Here is a 23,460-nt window from a genome sequence, read left to right as displayed (position 1 = left end):
TTTAAAAGTGCGCAAGCAGAAAAGGGTATGCAGTTCCTAGCAGGTAAAGGAATGAGGTTGGCTAAGTGAGAGGCAGTGCTAACTAAAGGGTGGGAGGAGAAAAGGGGGAGAATTCCTCCTGGCGGAATTAGGGCCCTCACACACCCAGCCAGCTAGGTGTCATGCTTCATCATAGGGCTAGCTCCTCGTCAGGTCGGTGCTGCAATACCTGATGGGCACCATATGAGGGGCTCTTTAGCCGAGATCTTTTATTCCTTGCCGTTTGTTGCAGTGGGTGTGAGGGACCTAAGGGGTGTAGATGTGTAGAATGTGGGTTACCAGACAATGTGTAGGTTAAAACAGGAATAGAAGTCCAATCAGGACAATTTTGATGAAAATGGCTTCTATCCCGAATAAAAAGACGTGGCGCACTCCTGTTGTGATACTACAGGATATTGCGCTCTGTGAAAGAGGTCAACATGTTTCTTGCCATCGCGTCTATTAGATGGCAATTCTTCAGGACCTAAAAATATTGATCTATCTACACTACTTGTGGTAGTCTCATAAAGTCACAGTGATAGACCACAAGAAGCACCCTAAATGTGGTACCTGAAAGTCTGGTTAGCCAACCTGGTAAAAACAAAACACACTGGTTAAATGAGAGGATGCCGTTCAATTCATAGTACGTGTCCCATGCGTAATTCGCCAAACACAGTGCACATGATGACGTGGTGGTGGAACAAAGAGTTTAAAAACATGCATCACGCAGTCGTGTAATGCTCGTGTGTGAAGTAGAAAACAGAATGAGTTAAAAACAACAGGTCTGAAAAAAGTACCCGTATTAATGTGGTAGCTGGAGAGAGGGAGGATTCACCCTTATAGGGTCAATGGCTCCTACCATCGATTCCCGGCATGTACAGACACCTTGTGATGTTGTGTCCTAGGAAAGGTAAGGGTCAAAAGGAGTGTATATGTTACACAGGAAGGTGGACAGCACCTGGTCAGGTCATGCAAGCTCCTGGATAAATGACAGTGGATTTACAAAGACGCTCGCTTCAAGGTGGCAATCAAGCAAGATTGCGAGTCAAACGAGGGGGACACCATGGAGCCCCATCCGCCTGCTGAAAGTGTGTCACATGCCCCATGGGATGTAACACGGCCCCCTCCCACACCAGAGTCACAACACACCCTGTCTAAGGTTGAGGCCCCCAATGTGTGTGCATGGTGGGGCTGAGGTAGCTGCGCCATCCAAAATTCTATGCAACAGTTTCGATCCCTTAAAGGTGGTCCCTGGTGTGCCCATTGTCTGGAGATTCAACAGGTAAGTACATACCAAGTAGGTTAATTTTAAAGAATCAAGGATGCATGGCACCGGCAGTAGTCAATACATAGGTGCTCTCACCACGGGTTTGTCAGTGGACCTACCCCAAACGCTGCTGGGACCGGGAGGTACTGGCCATCTGTCTCGTGGCTCAGATGTACTCCCGGCTGCCAGCAGCGGAAGGGCAGGGGGACAGAGCGGCCCGGGGATGGTGCACTAGGGCGCCAACCCTAGTGACGAAGTACAGAGCGCCCGCCATCTTGGTTGAGTAGCCCCATACCTGTTGACCAATGCGTACTGAGTCATGTGACCCTACGTCATTTGTGATAACCAAAGGTGGTGATCAGTAAATAACGCGGCCATTTGGGGTGTGCGGTCGCTTGGTTAAGTGATCACACTGTACAGTTGGGGGGTCGAGAAAATCCCCCACCAGGTGGTATTAACTGTGAGATGATGCACCCGTCAGTGTGAAAATAAAGTGGGGGCTCATACGAGAGGAAGGGCAATAGGGGGCTAATAGCCCAGTGTCAATCACAAAGGTGTCCCACAAGGGGATGTCATCTAAAATACACTTGTCAGTGCGTGTCAAGAGAAGTAGCGCCAAACACCAGTGATGGATTAGTGTTCGAAAAAACAATGTATCCCACTAAAGAAGACAGTGCATGTTCGGAGCGTGGGCCTGTCTTAGATGTTAATAGGACAAGGCTGAAAAATAATGGTGGTGGCATATGACTAGAACTCAGGCTTGTCCTAGGTGTTCATAGGACAAGGTCATGACTTCAATACCCAATTTCGAAATGTGGTGCCATGCTCAAGGGTTCTATCAAGGGGATCCCTATCTATTTAATGTGCTCCATGGGATATCTTCATTGAGTCCCTCCTTATCAGTCACCAACCGGTGCACCCACCTTTGTTCACTCCTGAACAGTGTTGCTTGATTCATTTTGGGGTGTGCCTCCAGGATGACCCAGCATAAAGTGTCTGGTGGATGTTGAGAGAGTTTGAAATGTGTACACATTTTTGTATTAGTTCTATTACACCTGATGTTTCTCCTATGTTCAGTGATGCATGTCTTAATAGTTCTGGTGGTCATGCCAATGTAGTGAAGGCTACACAGGCAGGTGATCATGTAGATGCAATTGTCAGTATTGCAGTTTGTGTGATTTCTTAACTGTCATTTGAATGTCTCAGAGGAAGCTACTTCCTTGGTTGGTTCTGTGAGGGGGCAGACTATGCAAGACCCACACGGGTAATGTCCTGTGACAGGAGGCAGATCCCAAAGGGGTCTCTGAGGGTTTGTGTGTTGGGCTCTAGACCTGGTATGTATCAGCATGTCTTTGAGGTTGCTGGTGCATTTAAATGCAAACCTTGGAGTAGGCAAATTGAGTGTGCCAGTGTTGAGGATACCCCAATGTTTCCTGATAATGCTCCGTATCCTGTTGGCGTCTGGTGTGTATGTGGTGACACATGTAAGAGCCTTGATGGGATCTTTGTGTTGTGTTTCAAGTAGGGCCTCTAAATTGTTGTTCCTGGCCCTTTTCATTGAAAGTGTAATGTTGTGTTGCGGGTTTTCTCTTTTACAGAGATTGTCTGCAAGTATTTCTGCCTCCGATTTAAAGTTAGCCACGGAACTGCACTTTCTCCTAATGCGGAGAAATTGGCAGAAGGGAAGATTTTCTTTGAGAGCTCTGGGGTGGTGACTTCTATACAGCAAAAGACTGTTGCTATCGGTAGGTTTAGCGTGGTACTGAGTCGGCCATCACAATAATGCTGAGATACTCTGATACTTGGAGAGCATACTGACCCCAGTGCTGAGTGGTGAGGGAATGGCAGAATTAGAAGCCGACCTGACAGTAACAGAAATTCAGGAGGCAGTAGCTAAATTGAGAACTGGCAAAACCCCGACTCCAATGGCCTACCGGCTGAACTATAGAAGAGATGCATAGATCTGATGGGGCCACACCTACTACACCTTTTTCAGGACACACAGAGGGAAAGAATTCTACCTATAGACCAGCGGTACACCGCAATTGTAGTAATACACAAAGAGGGCACACCACAAGACCGATGCAACTCGATGTAACTCCTATCGCACCATCTCCCTTATAAACACCGAAGTGAAAATCCTGGCTACAATTCTAGCAACCCTGTCGATCAGTCGGGGTTCATGCCTGGCCGTGCCACTAGATTCAACCTGCGTAGTACACACAACTGGTTGATGAGGGTCAGGGACCGCCCCACACCACATTTATTTCTCTCCTTAGATGCGAGAAAAGGGTTCAACGCTGTACATTGGCCATTGGCCATTCCTTTGCCACTCGCTCATTAAATTTGGCATTGGGCCTAATTTCCCCAGCTGGGTCGCATTGCTCTACAAAGCACCAGGGGCCACGGTCAGAGTGAACGGGGTGTCCTCACAGGCCTTTCCCATTGGACGGGGAACCAGGCAGGGATGCCCACTTTCCCAGCTTCTCTTTGTGCTTACCCTGGAGTCACTGGTGTGTGCCATCGCTTGCCAGCCACAAATATGAGGCTTCAGAATAACCCCTACCGATGACTGGGAAGAGAATATCTCCCTTTATGCAGATGATGTATTCCTTTATGTTACAGAACCAGATAGTACTGTCCCCACCCTGTTCGACACTGTAGTGATATATGGGAGGTACACAGGATATAGAATCAATTGGCATAAATCGATGATATATGGCCGTGTCGGAATTCCACCGGAGCTGCCCCTGCACATTGAACTGGGAATGGTGTCTGATGGATTCCAATACCTGGGTATATTTATCACCCCGCACAGGAAAGTATGCAGGCAACCAAACCTGGATAAGGTGATAGAGAACTTTAAAAGAAATGCGGAGAGATGGAGAGACCTCCCCAACACTCTGATGGGAAGGGCTGCTCAGTACAGAATATGGGCCACATAGATCCCAATTCTGCAAGTGCACGCAACTAAACCACGCATGGCAATCAGAGGGATTATTGTGTTCTGGGCTCCCCGAATATGCCTCTCTCGAAGGGGACTATTACAAGAGGAGTTGGTGGAAAAGATGATCTCCTCAATATACAAAACAATAAACAATAACATGCCAGATAACCTTGGAAATTGCATGAGAGATGGGAGGGTGACATAGGAGGCCTGAAAGATGTAGACTGGGAGGCCGCCCTGACACACCCCATAGATGTAGCCATCAAAACAAGAATGTGATTGGTAAATGTAAATGTCAAGGTACTTATAGAGCGCACTGTCACCAGGCGGACACCTTGCGGTGTCACCTTTGCGGTTTCCTGGCGCTGATACTCATACCGCTGTGGAACCCCTCCTGGCTTTCCCTGTGAAGTGTCCACTCCTGGATACCCCCAGGCATCCTTAGCGCTGTTGGGGCCAGTGTGGAGGCTAAGCAATCTATTGCCCAGAGTTGCAGCGTGGGGCCCGTGATTAGAATAGGCACCGAGGCATGAATAGACAGGTCCGAGGAAATTGAGCCCGAGTCCCACCGAGGCGGGAATTGAACCCTGGTCCCTGGCCAGAACTCTGCTACAGGGTCTGCCGCTCTAACCATTGAGCCACACTCCTCCACACTGGTCCAATACAAAATCCTACACAGGATCTATTATGATAGAGACAAACTGCATAGGATGGGGAGGTACGACACACCACTCTGTCTTAAATGTAGGATAGTAAAGGATGATTTCTACCATACAGTATGGGGTTGCATCAAGATCCAATTGTATTGAAGGAAAATAGTGGGAGAGTTGGGGAAGATAGTGGGGGCACACATACCCTTAGACCCCGGGTTTTATCCTACTGGGTATACCAAGTCGAGGCTGACATAAATAGGGCTCAGCTGACTTTTGTGGCACTAGGCCTTATGGTGGCCAAGAGAGATGTGGCAAGATGGTGTGGCATGGCAGAGACCCCACGATGAAAGAGTGGAAGAAGGGCATGGACCTCTATATGGCCGCTGAACGTACGACATATTAGTAGGGAATGCACACATAAACTTCACAAAATATGGGGACCATGGAGATGTAACTACGGGCTAGACCTACTAGATGACGCACCAGTGTCCACACCTCTTAATGCCAAACATATTGTTGTTATGGTTCAGGGTATGCATCGTCAGACTAGCTAAACATATGTCTAATGTCTTACGAACATTCAGATGGGACCTGATGTCGGGGTTATCACAACATGGAGATAAATGTAGTCACTCAATAGTTTTCGTTGGCATGAATAATATATGGTCCTTCCAGAATGTGCCTCATGCGAAACAAGTTATTGTTTTTGCTGTTATTATATTCTTTCTGCAATATCCAAGATGCAAAGTAAGAAAACCGAATAATAACAATATTTGTAAAAAAAACAAAAGGATAGACAGGAAAAACCAAATACATAAAAATTGCTTACTTGTTTTGGGATAGAAGCAGTAGGTCAGTGATCCATGCTGTGAAGGACAAGGCATTGCAGCACATGTTGAGCAGGAGATTTTGAAGCTTGTGAGCACTGATCCCTCCTTAGGTTGTACAGCACAGATTGGTGTCTGTAGTGCAGACAGTGTGCTCACTACATAGGACTCCTCTCCATAATCCTGGGAATTTATGGCTGAAAAGACAAAAATACCATACTAGATGAATAAATCAATAAAAAAACAAAATACTTCTATTTGGCAACTGCGGAGCAACATTCTTCTGCAGTAATAAACAAGTTGGAAAGAGTTTCCTTCCTCCTATAAATATTTCGAGATACTTTCCTCCTGTAGCAACTGTTTCGGGGATCTACTCAGTACAGTCATGATAGCAATCTATTAACTTGTTTGTTTCAAGGTGGACTTTCATCAGAACCTTTAATTAAGGCATAAAAGGGTAGGATGTGGTACATTTTGCCAATTACGGGAGTGACATTAATGCCCTAACATAATTCCCACCCTTCAGGAAAATGTTGTAAACTTGATTTAGGTCTTACTCCAGGGTCATTATCATTAATCTAATCCAAAAGGTTTGAATTCTTGGCGTTATAGTCTATGGCAGAAAATTAGCCACTGTCTGTCTTACATGAATCATATTGAGTCTTGTACAATTTCAGACATGCATTGTTGGGATCTTAAAGAAAGCAATCATGTTTGGTGGTCTCTGTTAAACACTGAATGATTTGTGCAGGAGAGAGGAAAACAGGAGCTTCTTGAATGATAAATTGATTCTAAAACCATTTTGAGAAATTGTATGGGAGATCCTTGAGTGAACAATTTTGTTCATTTGAAAAGCAAAGTTTCTGGTCAAGCAATCTTTCAATATGTGTTCTTAAATAATACCTTTGAACACTTTCTTGATTGTGCTAATTCCAAATGGATCAAAGAGATATTAAAATTTTAAATTAATACCGGCTGGCAAGTTAAGAATCTGACGATGGCTTGAAGGATAATAGTGACAAATGCATATGTGGATAGAAATAAATATCAATGTGAGCATGTTGAATTGACATGTATGTTGTTTCATAATTTTAGAATATACTTTTTTTCACCTAATATTTTTATATTTCAAGACAATTTTAGACTGTTGCTAAAATTGAAAAGTTGCAAGGTTGGTACTGCCTTGTACCGCTTTCTGAATACAATTAAGTTTGTCGAACTGTGAAATAAACAAGATGAGCAGATATTTAAACATGCTTTTGTCATTGTTTTTTTTTTATTGTGAACTGGTGTAGAAGGTCTTTAATTTGAGATCCTTTAATATTGAGAGACTTTAGTATTATTTTAAAATAATGTTCAAATTCGATTTTTTGAGAATGTGTAGATCCCATTGGATAATTTCACAATTTATATGAAATCTAGACTTTTAATGTCACTAAACTGGCAGGAGAGGGGTACTCGTTTATATTAACCCAAAAATCTGCTCATGTACCATCATGCAACTCAAACTGGAGTATTTTATTAAAGCAATATTAGAAGATGAACACATATATAATAAAGCAAATTATCTACATTTGTTCATAATCATCTCACAAGAGTTTTATACAGGTGTGAAAATTAACATTCAAGTCTTCTATTAGGTAATGACTGGGACAAAAGAATTTGTACACATGGCCTCCATGGGGTTATTTCTTCATTTAATATCACATGAGTAGTAGTTTTCATCTCATAACATCCAAAGCATAAGATGTTGACGTACTAGTGCTGTCATCAAAATGTCCATGTTAATCAGACAGGAGATTTTCACTAGAGTAAACAAGATTAAAACGCTTTCAAGCTCAGGTTGCCAAAATAATATAAACTAATAATAGAAAAAATGTAAAGGGATCTGATATTATTTCATCAGAATATGCTACTTATGAAATTTGTGAAGCACTCATACCAGTGTTATCTCTAAACGCATCTGAAGAACTAAATACTGATGTACTAATAGAATGGTATGAAAGATTGTTTGTGAATCTAAAGCTGTGTTTTACAAGAGAAACTACCATATGTCGTCCAACTGTAAGGAAGCCTGATTGTTATGACTTTGACTGTAGAACAGCAAATAAAGCTTTAACTTTTGCTATTAAGGAAGGGGGAAAGCTGGAATATTGGAATGTAGGGCAAACTAAAAAAGATACACATGGTAGCAAAACAAAACTGGAGTTGTAAATACTGGAATGATTTGTTAGATGCATCCAAACAAAATCATACAAAGGTTTTTCGGCATATCATAGCCCACGGTGAACATCATCAGATAACATGTTAAATTTTTATACAGCAGCAAGAGTGGTATTATTATTTTATTGATTAAATGGTGCAATACATCTGGCAGAACTCAACTGATCTAATATTACACCATATGAGATTTCAGATCAAATTTCTCCTTTGCCAATCAAATTATCTTTGCACGATGTTATGTTATGTTATTATATATTTATATCGTGTATGGATACTCTGGAGTGTCCCGGCGCAGAAGCCAGTATGAAGGAGACAGAAGGGCGTGGAACGCAGCTTGGTGTTAGTTAAAGAGCAGGGTTTTTAACTGCTTTTTAAACAGCCTAAGGTCTTGGGTGTTTCGTAGTTCGTAGGGAAGGGCATTCCAGGCTTTGGCTGCCTTGAAAGAGAGGGAGCTCCACCCGGTCCTAGCAAGGCGGAAGCGTGGCATAACGGCGAAACATTGCCCTGCGGAACGTAGATGTCTATAAGGTGCATAGAAATCAAATCGCCTTCTGAGGTAGGGGGCCCAGATTTATATAAGGCACCATGGGCAAGTGTGAATGCCTTGAACACGGCATTCTGTCTCACTGGGAGCCAATGCAGATCCCGAAGATGTTGTTTTGTGCGGAACCTACCTGGAATGCCCAACAGCGCTCTTGCTGCTGCATTCTGGATGGTCTGTAACTTTTTTAACTGATACCCAGGAAGGCCAATGTATAAGGCATTGGCGTAGTCTAAGTGCGATAAGATGAGGGCGCGGGTCACCGTTTCTTTTGCTGATCTGGGCAGCAATGGCAGGAATTTCCTGAGTGATTTCAATGTGCCAAAGCACACACCGGCCAATTTCTTTCACTGCAGTGCGAATCGGAGGTCCTCGCCGAACCAGACCCCCAGATTTATTCACTGGGCTCCCTGTTGACTTAGTCATGGGGTAACCCATAGGCCAGAGGTCATCCCTGAAATGCGGAGGGAAAGACCCATAGAGAAGGATCTCAGACTTGTCCTCGTTATATTTAAGTTGAGCTCCTGCCAGCCATTTAAAAAATTCCTGCAAGAGAGTTATTGGTTGAAACAGGAGACAGATCATTATCCTTCCATGTAAAGAGGAGCTGGGTATCATCTGCATAAGATATGATCTTTGCTCCCAGCTCCTCCGCCAAATGGATAATAGGCGTAACATATACATTAAAAAGAAGGGGGCTCAGAGATACACTGAAATTTATAAAAACTGTCCAACCTGTAGCATCAGGGACTCTGATTCTTGATACTTGGCATGGTGCAGAGATCATCGCTGTATACAAAAAAGCTCTCTTGAACTAATCCTGAGAATTATCATCCATCTGTTTAATAGGTAATCTGCAAAATATATTTTTCCAAACAATTACTATATAGGCTAAACTTGTGAGTGGAGGAAAATCAAATTATTTCCCATATTCAGGCAGGCTTTAGGCCACAGATTAGCATTGTAGACCAGGTATTTCGCTTTCTTCTAGTTGATTTAACCAAAGGTAACTTCTATGTAGCCTTTGTTGACATAAAGATGGCCTTTACCTGGTGTCACAGTGCAAACTCTGGGAATTGTTACAGAAGGGGTGGGGGTTCCCCAGGATTGCCTACACTTTTAGTTAAATTCAAACAAATAAGTATGCTCAGGTCTGAACGGGAGCACATAGAGAACTAACAGAGATAAGTAGGGTTAATGGAGGAGTTCAGCAAGGTTGTGTATGTGCTCCAACACAAAAGATTCCCATGTATCACGGGCCATAAGGTGCTAGCTCTTTTACTTGCAGGTGACAAATGTTTGTTGTCTGAAACCAGAATGGGACTTAGAGTTTTGTTAGAAAGATTTAGTATGATTTTAGGTGTATATGGATTTGAAATCAATGCTTCTAAATCACAATGTCTGGCCTTTAACCCTCATTTTTTGTATAAGGGCCAGAATTCTACAAAAGTCTTCATTCTACAGAGGTAACATACATTCAATTATTTGGGTATTCTAATGTCTGACTTTAATCATTCAAATTTGCTTAGATCATAGATTGATATACCTGCTTTAACACATAAGAAACTTCCCTACTTATCTTACACACACTATACTGGAGATGTACAGGGCTAAGTAGTCAGTGCAGTACTTTACAGGCTGACCTATGGGGCTGTTGTAAGCCTGATTGGTTCCTCAAGAGTGAAAATTAATTTCTCAAGCCATTACTAAATGTCTCGAAGAATGCCCCTACTGTCCTAATATAATCAGGCAGCACATTCAAATCAATCTCTCATCTTATGAATTTGAAGTCTTTAATCTTCTGAACAGTAAATGAACTTTCACCATATAGAGTGCCCACGCGAGATATATTACAGATGCCGGCTGCCCTCAAATTGTCCTGTTTCTCCTATGTAAAAACCTGGTATAAGAAATTAGAAAACCCCAAAATGGCTCCAAAGTTGTAAAGGCATGATACCTGCATGCCGTTTCAGGTAGATTGTTGCTCAATGGAAGTCTAACAAATAGCTTTCTTGAATTCAAATGTGATTGCAAATTCGAAGAGTTCTTAGACTTTATTGGTCCAGCTAGCACAAGAGTACCCTATATTAGATTCAGGTTTGGTAATTTGTCTTTGGCAGTTTTTACAGTTATGTAGTGAAATATTATGCAAAATTCCACTAGGTTACCAGTGTGTAACACTCCCAAAGAGCCTGAAGAGCGCTTGTTATTTTTTGCTGAAAATATTGCAAACCTAGTAGAAAGTGTGCTGTCCTCCTCTGCAGAATCCTGGAGATTAGACACCGCAGAATAGCCCTGCGGATATGCAAAACGGAATCTAGTACCAGTTTGGGATTCATGGTCTCTAAATTCCAGGAGTCTTCAAACCAAATTAGAGGGAAATGTTTTTTTATTTTATTTTAATAATGCTATTAGCATAATTGCTTCTTTTATCTAATTTTAATAATGATAATGCAATTAATGCAGTTTATATTAATATTAGATATGGCATTTAGCCTGGTAGTTTTTATAGCTAGGCGGTCAAATAACACGAATAAGTCAACTTGGTGACCAGCCTGTAAAACTCTTAAAATGAGTAAGGAGCATGTCTTCACGTTTCTGAGTTCTCAGAGCCTGCACGGCTTACTAAAACAAAGGTTTTAGCATAATTGTTATTCTAATTTTTTTTAAATTATTTTCATAATGTGGATATGTGATTGCAAACATACAATTGCTTGAATGTTTATATATAATTGAGTAGTGCTGTTGTTGGTAGTTTATTTGATCCTATCAAGCAAATAAATAAATACATTAATTAAATAAATAAACAAATAAAATAAAATAAATCAACACCCTCTCAAGGATGCCACAAAGTGGCCAAATATGACTTCTGTTCTCTGCACATGTCGCTAAACCCAGTTGCATTCACATAAAGAAGGGAAGGGAGAGGTTGTGCCAGTGGGGAACAACCTTTACAACGCAACTTTCACAACGCACTACCTTTACAATGCATTTTTTACAACGCATAATCCATTACAACGCATGGCATTACAACGCATGACACTACAACGCATTTTTAAAAACTACCTTTACAACGCATTCCATTACAACGCATACTACCATTACAACGCATACCATTACAACGCATAATATTACACTACACTATCCAACACTTACCCTACTGTTGCACCCCCTGGAGTTAGAATAGTAATTTTTACCCCTATACTATCCAACACTTACCCTACTGTTGCACCCCCTGGAGTTAGAATAGTAATTTTTACCCCTATTCTATCCAACACTTACCCTACTGTTGCACCCCCTGGAGTTAGAATAGTAATTTTTACCCCTATACTATCCAACACTTACCCTACTGTTGCACCCCCTGGAGTTAGAATAGTAATTTTTACCCCTATACTATCCAACACTTACCCTACTGTTGCACCCCCTGGAGTTAGAATAGTAATTTTTACCCCTATACTATCCAACACTTACCCTACTGTTGCACCCCCTGGAGTTAGAATAGTAATTTTTACCCCTATACTATCCAACACTTACCCTACTGATGCACCCCCTGGAGTTAGAATAGTAATTTTTACCCCTATACTATCCAACACTTACCCCACTGTTGCACCCCCTGGAGTTAGAATAGTAATTTTTACCCCTATACTATCCAACACTTACCCTACTGTTGCACCCCCTGGAGTTAGAATAGTAATTTTTACCCCTATACTATCCAACACTTACCCTACTGTTGCACCCCCTGGAGTTAGAAAAGTAACTTTTACCCCTATACTATCTAATACTTACCTTAAATGCAATTTAATATTATGCGTTGTAATGGTATGCGTTGTAAAGGTATTATGCGTTGTAATGGAAATGCGTTGTAAAGGTAGTTTTTAAAAATGCGTTGTAGTGTCATGCGTTGTAATGTCATGCGTTGTAATGGATTATGCGTTGTAAAAAATGCGTTGTAAGTGCATGCGTTGTAAAAGTGTGCGTTGTAACGTCATACATCCGTGCCAGTTCAGTTGGCGCAGGACCTGCGAGATGTAGACGTGACCTGTGTTTCCAGATGGAATTTTGAACGTATAAGACATGTAGCAGGTTAAAGTTCAGAAAGCTATATTTCATATGAAGGATAGGGGGGTTTAGATCTCTGAGGGCTGTATGGGTTTCAGTTTCTCAATGAACTGCTCTTGTGTGGATCAAATAATGCATGGAATCCTGGAATAGGGCAGCTAATGAGCAGTGTTGGAGGACTTCACAGACGTCTGGTTATGGACACGTTCCTTTCACGAACCTGTGAAAAAGTAAGATATCCATTCTTCGTGCTATTCATTCTGCTGGTTTAAGATGCACATGTTTCTGTTAAGCACGTCTTCTTATAGATGAAACTCTAGTGTTTTGGCTGACACTGTCTTATGTAACTGATGATGAACAAATGGGAAGAGGACTATGTTTCCAATAAAAGTAGATGGCATTTTTCAAGTACTCTATTGTGAAATCAGTGAAAGGTTACAAGGAAGTCCAAAGAAAAGGAAAATCCTCCTATCTCCTTCCAGAAGAGTGATATTAAATGTCCAGATAATGGCAGTGTATTGTATGTACATATACTCCCTGACACTAATGGATATAATCAATCGTGCATTGATAAAGTGTTAAGTTTCTGTTCATCACCTGCACTGGTTCAATGACATGTAGATATCACCACATACAACATCTGTTTTGAATACTAAAACACCATGGATTACCTAAGCACTCCAGTGATACACTAAGAGATATGTGACATCTCTGGTGAGGAGATGGGGTGGTTGATATCAGATCCCCAAAGCTATGCCACAGATGGGGTTTATGGCAGAGATAGGATTTAGTGGCATCTTTCAGGGTTTGTGATGCACAAGGCGCTATTGTAAATGGGATGTCTTTGGACCACAAGTGTATGGTTACACAGACAATCAAAGTTTCTAAGGGTATTGCACTTTAACTTAACTCTTAAGATTGTAATTACTGATCCCACTTACCAAACTGGAAATAAATCTGCCACAGTTGCCTGCTATTTCAAACAAACCTAATGGGAAATTTGGAAATTACTTTGACAATTATCACCTTATATCAGCAGTACTTAACCTTTTAACTTCTGTGGACCCCCATTAAATCACTACTGAAAGCCCTATGGTCTGAACCTAAAACCAATACACAAAAATTGAGAAATAAGTATACAGCAAACAAATATACATTTATGAAATATTTAACTCACACAGAAAAATAAATTCAGAAAAGCGATATTTTAATTTTGATGTGAAGGTTGGGGCTCTTCAAAATGTGGTTTTATTTCTATTAGATGAACTGATATATTAAACTTCAGCTTATCACTTTGACTGTTTTTGCTCCTAATGCCCGCTTTCTTTTCGTCAGTGCATACCAGCGTTTTGGGCATCCATATTAGATTCATTTTGCTATATTTGCGCTACTCCCATGAATCTTCATAAGGATACCAGCTTCATTTTTAGCCACCAATTTAAAACACTTTGACCATCACAAAGTATTTTTAAATTTTACATTTTCCTTTTTTAGGTATATATACTTTATTACTTCATGAATATTATTTCATTTTCTGAACAGTTGGGGAACCCCTAGCTCTGGGATCTTGGACCTCAATAGATCTATGTACTCTAGGTTAGATTGCTGCTTGATAGTATTCTGGACTCCAAAGGCCCGACTCAAAAAGGTTTTTTAATTTTGAAGTTCAACCCATGTGCACCAAAAAAGCCATTTCTGATTCGAAAGTCCACAACCTAGTTAATGGAATTTTCGAAGTGCAAGTCACTCTGGCTAGGTCGGCAAAACTCCCATTGTTGTGAGAATAGATTTAGGGATGGGAAAGTGGGTGCTATAGGGCAGGTGGCTGCAAAATAGGGTGACCAACTGTCCGTAAATTTCACGGGCTGTCCGTAATTTGGATCTCACGTCCTTTGTCCGTGATGATCCCTTTTAAGCACGCCTTTTGTCCGTAATTTTGGGCATTGCAGGGAGCAGCACAGTTACCTGCAAGAAGCCTCAGCTCCCTGATGGGGCAGCCTTGCACTCTTCCTCTGAGCACAAGAGCAGCCCCACCCACCCATTGTCATTCTGTATGCCGGCTGATGATTGCCACATACAGAATGACAATGGGCCAGTCTGGGCTGTTACAGCAGTGGGTGACCTCCTCCAGTCTCCGTCTAGGGCAGGGCATTCTGTCAGATGGAAGAAATGTGCAAAAATGCCAATGCTGCTACGGAATCCAGTTCATGAAAAGAAGGTGGTGAAAGAAGTTAAAAAGAAGGGGGTAGAGTTCTTTCACAGTCTCATCATTTTAGAACTGATGCATTTTCAATATTATATTCAATGAATCCATGGTTGCTGCTTTTTTATTTTATGCAACTAACAGCCATTGACAAACCCAATAGTTTTGGCTTGTTGTAGGTGTAACATTACTTGTTGTGTTATATATCTGGATACAATGACAGAAGAGGCAAAATACCAGTCGGGCGGTACACTATACTAAGCACCGATTTTTAGTTTAGGTGTTTTTAGCCATGCCCTTAATTACATCAAACGCCCCCTTTGGAGATACCCCCCACTTTTTTCATCCCACTTAAAGCCCTGGAAACAACACCATGTAACAGTCACCTTATGGCCTGTCACTGTGCATCATGCATGACTCATGAATTTCACTTTTTTACATTGCCTATGTGCAGGGGCATAGTGAACCCTCCCCCCACCCCACCTCTTGCTTTAGGAACTACAGCAGGGGTGACATTCTTGATGGCCCTCTTCTGTCTGCAACTCTGCAGACAAAGGCTCTGCTCATTATTAATATGAAAAGGTGGGCGAGTGAGTAAGTGAAGGAGTGAGTGCATGTATGGATGGATTAGTGCAAGGGTGAATGGATTAATGAAAGGGTGAATGGATGGATAATGAGAGAAAAGATGTATGGATGGATGAGTGAGTGAAAGGATGGAGAAGAGAAAAGGTAAATAGATGACTGTATGGGTGGATGGGTAGATGGATGGCTAAAAGGGTGGATGAATGAGTGAAAGGATGAATGGATGATTGAAAGGGTGGATGATGGGCAAGTGAAAGGGTGGATGTAAGGATGAGTGAATGAGTGAAAGGGAAGGTAGATAGACAAAAGGATGGATAGATGAGTGAAGGAGTGAAAGGATGGAGGAGAGAAAGGATGGATAAGTGAAAGGATGGATGAGTGATAGGGTCAACGGATGGAATCATGAATGGATGAGTAGATGGATGGGTGGCTGGATGGATGGAAGGATGGCTAATAGAAAGGGTTGATGCAGAGAGAAAGGGAGGATGACTGAAATGGTGAATGGGTGGAAGGATGAGTGACTGGATGGATGGATGAGTAAGTGAAAGGATGGCTGTATGGGTGAAAGGGTAAATTACAGGATGGATGAGTGAATGGATGGATGGATGAGTGTATGGATGGATAGGGTGAAAGGGCGGATGGATGGATAATGGATGGATGAGTGAAAGGGTGGATGGAGGGATGAATGAGTGAAATGATGGTTGGAAGGATACATGATGGATAGGTTTGCAAATGGTTGAATATGTTTGGATATGGATGGGCTTACTTATATACTATTGCCAGAGATCCTCTGATGTGTCTGTAAAACGTACCTTTGGTCCCAAAGTTTTGTTCAGAATTTTGACCTCCTGTCCTGAATTTTTGTCCATAATGTTGACCCTTTGTCTTGAATTTTTACACCCACCATCCTGAATTTGCACCCATGCCAGTTTGTCACCCTACTGCAAAATGCAATTAACACCCACAAACCCCTCGCATGGATACGTTTCAACGCTTAAAAATCTATGTCGTCGTACGCTTCCAGCAGTGCTTTTGGGATTCTTGGTGAAGCGCGTAGCAAACCTAGGAGTAAACATTTTTCATGCTACCCTAAGGATTATTTTGTTTTACTTTAATTAACAATATTCCAAAATGTATTTAAAGAAAAATCAATCTGTGCTACAAGAACATACGCTTGGCCTGAGAGAGTTTTGCAAAAGCAATATTTCACTAAATTACCAATGTAATTGCACACTCAGCCAGAATCAGAAAGCAGTGAGCACACACCTGTCACTCGGATACGAAACGCTGCTTCCTGACTCTTCAGAAAAGTGCTGTTTAGCGTTAGGAAGGAAGAATTCCTTTCCAGTAAAGTCAGCGAACTCTGCCTGAAACCCTGGAGGCTGCAAACTGCAGGGAGGGAAGAAACCTGCAAAATACACAGAAAAGCAGGAAAGTTTTACCACAACAGGATGAAAGCCCATAAAATGCCTCGATATGTCCGCAATTAGATCTTATCAGAGCCTGAGACCTAGTAAAGAGCGAAAATCGTCATTGCATTCAAGGCAGAAGTTTCACACTTCATTGGTTTGCTTTTCACTGCTAATTAGAGTGCATTTCAAAGCCCATTTCAGATCTTCAAAACAGTCAACCACTACACTGATAAGTGCAGAATCAGAGGGCGTGACATCTCAGAGAATAATTAAATACATGCACTTTGTGAAGAAAAAAACATTGCAGTAACTTTCACTTTACTACATTATACAACTTTGTGAATGAATGAATGATACAATCTTAAATATTGCTTAATCTGGGCGAGAATGGATTGTCACAGCGTGCCTTCTGGATTTAAAATATTTTTGGCTTTTCCAATAATTTAACCTCACCATTGGATCGTCTTCTAAGGCTGTTGCCTTACTTTGCATAGCAAAGCGCCTTCTATAATCCTGTTATATTTAATCTTACAACATAAGAGTGCCTCAAAGCAGTTCTACAAGTTAGCAAGGGAAGGTACACTACTAAATACCAGGGATTTTGTAGGATTAAGTTGCACCAGTCTATGTTGGTTCCAGACCTGTATCTGAGTGGTATGTGCCCTCTGCAATGGAAGGGAAGAGTAGCAGCTGGCAGGGAACAGGGAGAGAGAGGAACACATGTAAAAAATATATCATAGCCACCGGCCGCCGTCTCGCCTACCGTTGCTTCGACCCGGAAGTAGGAAGCAGCAGGAAGCACACGGTCTCTCAGGCTCCCCTAAGCCAATCACAATGCAGCAATACAGCATTGTGATTGGTCTGAGCGCCGTGGTTTGGCACTTAGACGGGGAAAGGGAGCATGGGCATGTTCCCCACCAGGCTGTGTAATGCAGACTGGTGGGGAACATGCTAAGTGTGCATGACTGTTTGGCCGGTCCAGATGGCCTGCTAAGCAGTCATGCGCACTTAGTGTGCACAAACCACTCCTCCCCCTGTGCCACCAGCCCTGCCCCTCTCTAAGCCAGCCCCTACCCTACGAAACATAAAATGATAACTATGTAATTATCACTTGATTTGCCCTGCTCTTAAAGCAATGAGTCAAGGCTCCTCTGCCTTAGCGGAGGAGCCGCCCCTGGCGGAGGACCTTTCAATGGTGCAGTTGGTACAGTGGCTCCGGGGCCAAGCGTAGTGAGGGGTTCATTGAACCCAAATTATAGATATATTTACAACTCAGCAGGGGAATAGAGTGCCAATTGCCATGCTTGCATTACTCCACATAACACCCCGCTGCTTTCTAGATATATAATGAGGCTATACTCAACAGGTGGTGGAGTCAAAAGTTGAACATAATGCAGGCCAATCAGTATCTAGAGTTAATTCTCATTGTTTGATAGTTGAGTGTAAGAGAGTATGGCTCCCACGTGGTGAGACGTGTACTGCTCCCAGAAAGTGGACAAAGGGCTTTGTGTGGGGGGGAGTAGTCTTCTCCCTTGACAGCATGACCTGTATGTCCCTCCTGAGCTTCAAATGATGCCTACCCTGTCACTGGCAAATGAAGCTCATTCTGAGGCCTGCCTTCATTTTCCCTCTTCAGTGAGGCTGGCTCTAAACCCAGTGGGAGGGGAGGAACTGACCAGTACTGGTTTAGGGGATTGACAAAAGATTGCACTCCACTCACAGGCTGGCACTGGACATAAATGTGAACCCCACAAAGCTCTCATCAGAACACTCCTGGACCTGTGAGGAATCAGAAGAAGAACTGCCCTGCTGTATAAAGAACATTAGGGAAGGCTGGACCTGCTTGCCTTTAGCTCAGGACCCCAGAAGAGACCTCAAGGGTCAGTTGGCTGACCTCCAGAGCCCTATTTTCCTGCAACTTCCCAGCTCATAAGTTCCATTTGCGCCTGCCCTAGATGCCGCTGCTGGCCTCTGTTGGAGTGACTCTTATGCCGGCAAGCATTGTCTCCAGGGCTATCTCCAGGGTAAAGAGGCATTTCAGTATTGTCACGGCAGAGCCCACCAGGCGACCTTTATAATTTGCTTGTAAACTGCACTGATAATCCAATCAATTTGACACAGGGTTGTGGTCCTGGTTTCCGAATGGGAACCTCTGGTTTTATTTAACAAGACTATGATTCAGTCTATTACACCTGATAGTTGCTTTTCCTAGGAATATAGTCTGGGGAGAACCACTGCCTAGATGTCCGTGCAATAACACTGCCACTCAAAGCACCTTGCACTTTATTGTATTTTGCACTCTGTATGCTCATTTTAGGAAGCGTTTTCTCTGCCCTATGTTTTGCTATTTTAATACGAACTCCCAGAAGGAGGCTTTTGAGTGTTTGCAAAGGGTGGAGAATGAGAATATTAGCATGGCAATGGGAAATTTTGTCTGCTTTTCACTGAGAGTTCGAAACAAATGTGGCTCAAGATAACTACCCCACCCTTATCATATTTGTATGTTAGGATCTGACCTCATTTTTAATTTGTTTTTTAAATGTTTTCAACTTTAGTCTGTGACGCGTCAGCCCCTTTTATGTATGTTTTATGCATCCTATCATTGGTATGTACCCTATGTAGTGTCTTCCTTGAAACTAACTGTATTATCCCTGGATGTATCTTGAACCTTGAAATGCTGCTTTATTTATTTATGAAATGTTTTTTACTATCTATACTTTTATGCCTGCAATTGGGTGAGTTTTTGTAACTGTGACTGACTGTGAGTCTTAACCCTCAAGTGATACTCCTCAATTCATGGACCCTTGATTGGTATTTAAGTGTATTCCTCCTGTATTTTCTGCCTATACAACTGACGGAACCAAGGGTAAATATCAAAGCCAGTACAGTCAATGTCAAATTGCGTGTTGTTCTTTGACCGCTTCGATCTTTCCCACTTCGGTCGACAACTGCACCAGGACACTTGCCTTCAGAAGCCTGCCATCGCTGAGCCCCACCTCAGATCCAGCTTGCAGACTGCCCTGCCGATGACTTGTCTAGGATGACCTTTTCTTTATAAAAGATTCTCAGTCAAAAGGTAAACTTTCCATCAGAACGAACCTGGTTCATGTGTCCGACCGGTGATCCATCATGGTCGGCCATTACTTCTGAGTTTGGCACGGTCCACCTCAGGTTGGCAACTTGGGCTTTTTTCAACTATTTGTAATTCAAACTTTAAAAAGTCCTATCTCGGGGGCGTGGCTAAGCCGCGAAGCGTGATGGCCACAGCTTAGCGGACCTCTGCTTCTCCTGATCATCCCCCCGTCTATCCGGCTGGTGGACTTGGCCCTTTTTGGCAGGTTCACCCCTGAACTTTTTGCCTCAAGCTCTGACATGGTGGTAGTGGTTTTAGGCCTCTGGGCACTTTAGCACTGTGGCCCAGTGTAAAGTGCGTGCGCTCTCTGAGTGCGTGTGGTGAGATTGGCCTGCCCTCCCATAGGAATACATGGAGGATATGTGTGTCCATGGTAATTCCTGGTATGAGAGGAGTGCAGGGGCGAGTTTAGTATGTATGAAATCGTGAGAATTAATGCTGCGCAATGGTATGCCCAGATCCGTTATGACTATATGAGAAATACCACTTTTAGAAGTTGGCATTTCTGTGTACTGTGTGTCTGCCTGCCTGATGTGAATTGCATGTCTGGCTTGTGATTGACAGGAGCTGAGAAGGCTGGGGAATTCCAGGAGCCAGGATGAGTCTGCCCGGTGGTGAATGGAGAGATCTGCATGTAGATAGGAGGGAGGAGTTGCACCTGGGACCTGAATAGGGCTGTGCCTTCCCTCCACAATGCTGGCTCCGTCCCCTGTGGTGCGTCTGATCCCAGAGCCCCCACCTGACAAAGGAAAGAGGAGCTGAGCAAAACAAAGTGCTCCAAAGCTCCCCTGAACCAGTTGCATCTGTTTCCCCCCATGCCCTGCACCTTGACACAAAGGATTACGTGGTATAAATATACGGGCTGTGACCTCGGTTCGGTTCCTGTTCAGTGTTCCTGACAGAGGGGGGCTTGCAGCTGGTGGGGCACAGGAGGGACCGCCATGGGGGCTGCCTCCCTGCTGGAGGGCCATGTGTGCTGGCCCCTGGGCCTTACATTGCCCCCTTGATCCATCCAGGACTTCTTGGACCTTTTGCTTTTCCTTTGACTTTGCCAAGACTTGATGCAGCCTTCTAGCGCCCTGTAAGCGCTTTATTTTTATCTCTAAAAGGCGCTCTAGTTATCCTGAGGAGCGCTCCTAATTTTGACTGGCAGTGCGACGCTGCAATCAAGCTCAAGGGAATCCCGATGTGGGGATTCCCCCGCATTTTTGGGGCCGTATCCGGTGGGTGCCCACCCTGCTTATTTCTTTGGTTACCATGCGGGTGCCCACCCCGCTTTATCCTTATGTAAAACTGACGGGTGGTCACCCCGCAGTTTTGAGCTTTGGAGAGAGCCTACCCCTCGTATCCCCGTCGCGGCCTGAGCCGCTAAAGAGTTTTTTTCCGGGCCGCTTCCCAGCGCGACCCGGAAGGCAGGCGAGGTGATGTCCTGATGGGTGGGGCTTCCGAGACGGAAGGGAAGCCCCGCGAGAAAAGCCTTTGGTGCAGGGAGGAGGACGGGAGCCTAGCCCGCCTCTCCGAGTGTACATGCGGAGTCCCGGGTCCCAGGAGGGGGCCCGGGTGAAGAGCGGTGCAGCGGATCACCCGCGAGGCTCTAAGGAGCGAGAGAGCCCCGCCTGCTGCCACCGCCAAGAGAAGACTGCTGCCTGCGCCCCCAGAGCCGGTGAGTTGAGACAGCTGAGGGGGGAGGCTAGGAGCTTTGCTAGTTCCGACCGTGACACTGTAAGGGCAGTGGTGCTGAGTGGTCCCGCCAGAGAGCGGGCCACTCCAACGATGGGGACAACGTTATTTCCAAGCCCTGACCTTTCGCTCCACTGGCAATGGGAATGAGGTGGCGTTCACCCCATTCTTCCCCAGGGAGCACCGTTAATACACCCAACCGCGCAACACGCGCTGTTAATCCTCCCCGGCGCACATTATAATTACATACTATACATCTGGACCCATCATACCGGAGCATTGGCCTGCCCTCTCAGAATATAGCCTAAGTGCGGGTCATGTGCCATGACCGCCGACGCCCGCCTCCCCTCTTCCCGACTGTGAGACCGCACCTAAGGAGGTAGGCGGCGGGCCCAGGTGGGGTGGCAGGTCTGCCCTCAACGCTGGGCACAACTCAGTGTTCCTATCGCTGCGGAGTTCTATTCATTGAAGCGCGAAGCGCCTGGGACAACCATCGCTGCGCAATGTCGTCAAGTAGAGGCAGCAAACCAGGGCAGCAGACCAGACTGGACAGGTACACACTCTCCAAAACATCAATACCTGAACCCTCCCCCATGAGCAAGGGTGGAGGAGCGGCAGGAGAGGTGGACCCAGAACCCACGCTTAAAGACGTCCTAGAAGCAATTGCTGGAATCAAGCCTTCGCTGGAACACAAGATGGACGACATCACGGTGGAGGTCAACCTACTCCGGGCGGACATGAACAAAAATAACGAAAGAATCAAACAAGTGGCACTCACTACCGCCAGTCTGGTGGAAGATGCCTCCCAGCTGCAGACGGATGCCAAAGAATTGCAACAGTTCTGGAAATTTGCTGAAAACAAGCTGGATGACTACGAAGGGCACCTGCGACGCAACAATGTGCGAATCTTGGGTGTCCCAGAAAAATCGGAGGGGCAGGTCACAGATCTCTTCGTAGAAGATCTTATCCTAAATCACCTGCAACCCAGGAGCTCGGGAAGTTTTTCGTCATTGAGAGAGCACATAGAGTCCCAAGGGGGGCGGCTGGAACCTAGGCCCCCCCCGCGACAGATCCTTGCCAGGGTCCTCAACTTCAAGTTCGGGATGTGATACTCCAACATGCCTGGACGGGGCCACCCCTGAAATACGAAAACGCGGAGATAACCTTCTTTCCAGACTTCACCCTGTTGGTGCAGAGGCAAAGACGCTCCGTTCTGGGGATCAAGAAGGTGCTGAGGGATAAAGGATACAAATATGCCATGCTGTTCCCAGCCAGGCTTCGAGTGGAGACGGACGGACAGGCCTGGTTTTTCGAGCACCCTGAAGCAGCGGCGGACTGGCTGGAAAATCATTGATCTGCGCTTCATGAGATGCTGGGGTAAAGTAGTTTGGGGGGAGGGGCGGACTTGTGGTGGGAGTGCAGTTAATGTGGGCCTGTAAGCCAACTTAACTTTGATGGGGAACCGGGACCCTTGCGGGGCGGACTGAAGGACATTTCTGTGAATGGTATGAGCCTTTCACCAGAGTAGCATTGCTTGGCAAGTAGAATCGTATGTAAGGGATTGCACGACTTTCATTGTTTGTGGTTGGGGGTGGGGATGGGGGGGCACCATGTACCCCACTTTTCTACTTTTAGTAATTTTATAGGGCGACAGGCACTCTGCAGGTTGAATCATGGACAGTTTAAATCCCGGAGTGCAGGGGCGCAGGGAGGGGGGAGGTTAGGAGGGAATGTTTATGTTATTGAGGTTTGAAATGTATGTAGAGTTTGTTCTATCGACAACAGCAACATGTGCTACAGAGCAAAAGCGGTTGCAATACTTTAATACAGATGGGTACACAGTGGGATATAGGGGTTAGAGTCCTCAGCTGGAATGTAAATGGACTCGGTGACAAGAACAAACGTGGCATGGTCA

General features: G+C 44.2%; 1 protein-coding gene across 1 annotated transcript in view; it reads right to left on the bottom strand.

Annotated features, from left to right (window-relative positions):
- Positions 1 to 23,460, bottom strand: part of LOC146776065 (polycystin-1-like protein 2) — an 865,077-nt gene that overhangs the window by 512,052 nt on the left and 329,565 nt on the right. Inside the window, exons 13-14 of the mRNA XM_085637447.1 lie at positions 16,587 to 16,728; positions 5,715 to 5,909 (exon numbers count right to left, since the gene is read on the bottom strand). Coding sequence (XP_085493573.1) covers positions 5,715 to 5,909; positions 16,587 to 16,728 — 337 coding nt within the window. The remainder of the gene's footprint in view (positions 1 to 5,714; positions 5,910 to 16,586; positions 16,729 to 23,460) is intronic.

This window comes from Triturus cristatus, chromosome 12 (genome assembly GCF_964204655.1).
Source record: "Triturus cristatus chromosome 12, aTriCri1.1, whole genome shotgun sequence".
NCBI classification, from domain to species: domain Eukaryota; kingdom Metazoa; phylum Chordata; class Amphibia; order Caudata; family Salamandridae; genus Triturus; species Triturus cristatus.
Note: the sequence above shows the minus strand (reverse complement) of the source record. Positions and strands in the feature narration are given on the sequence as shown.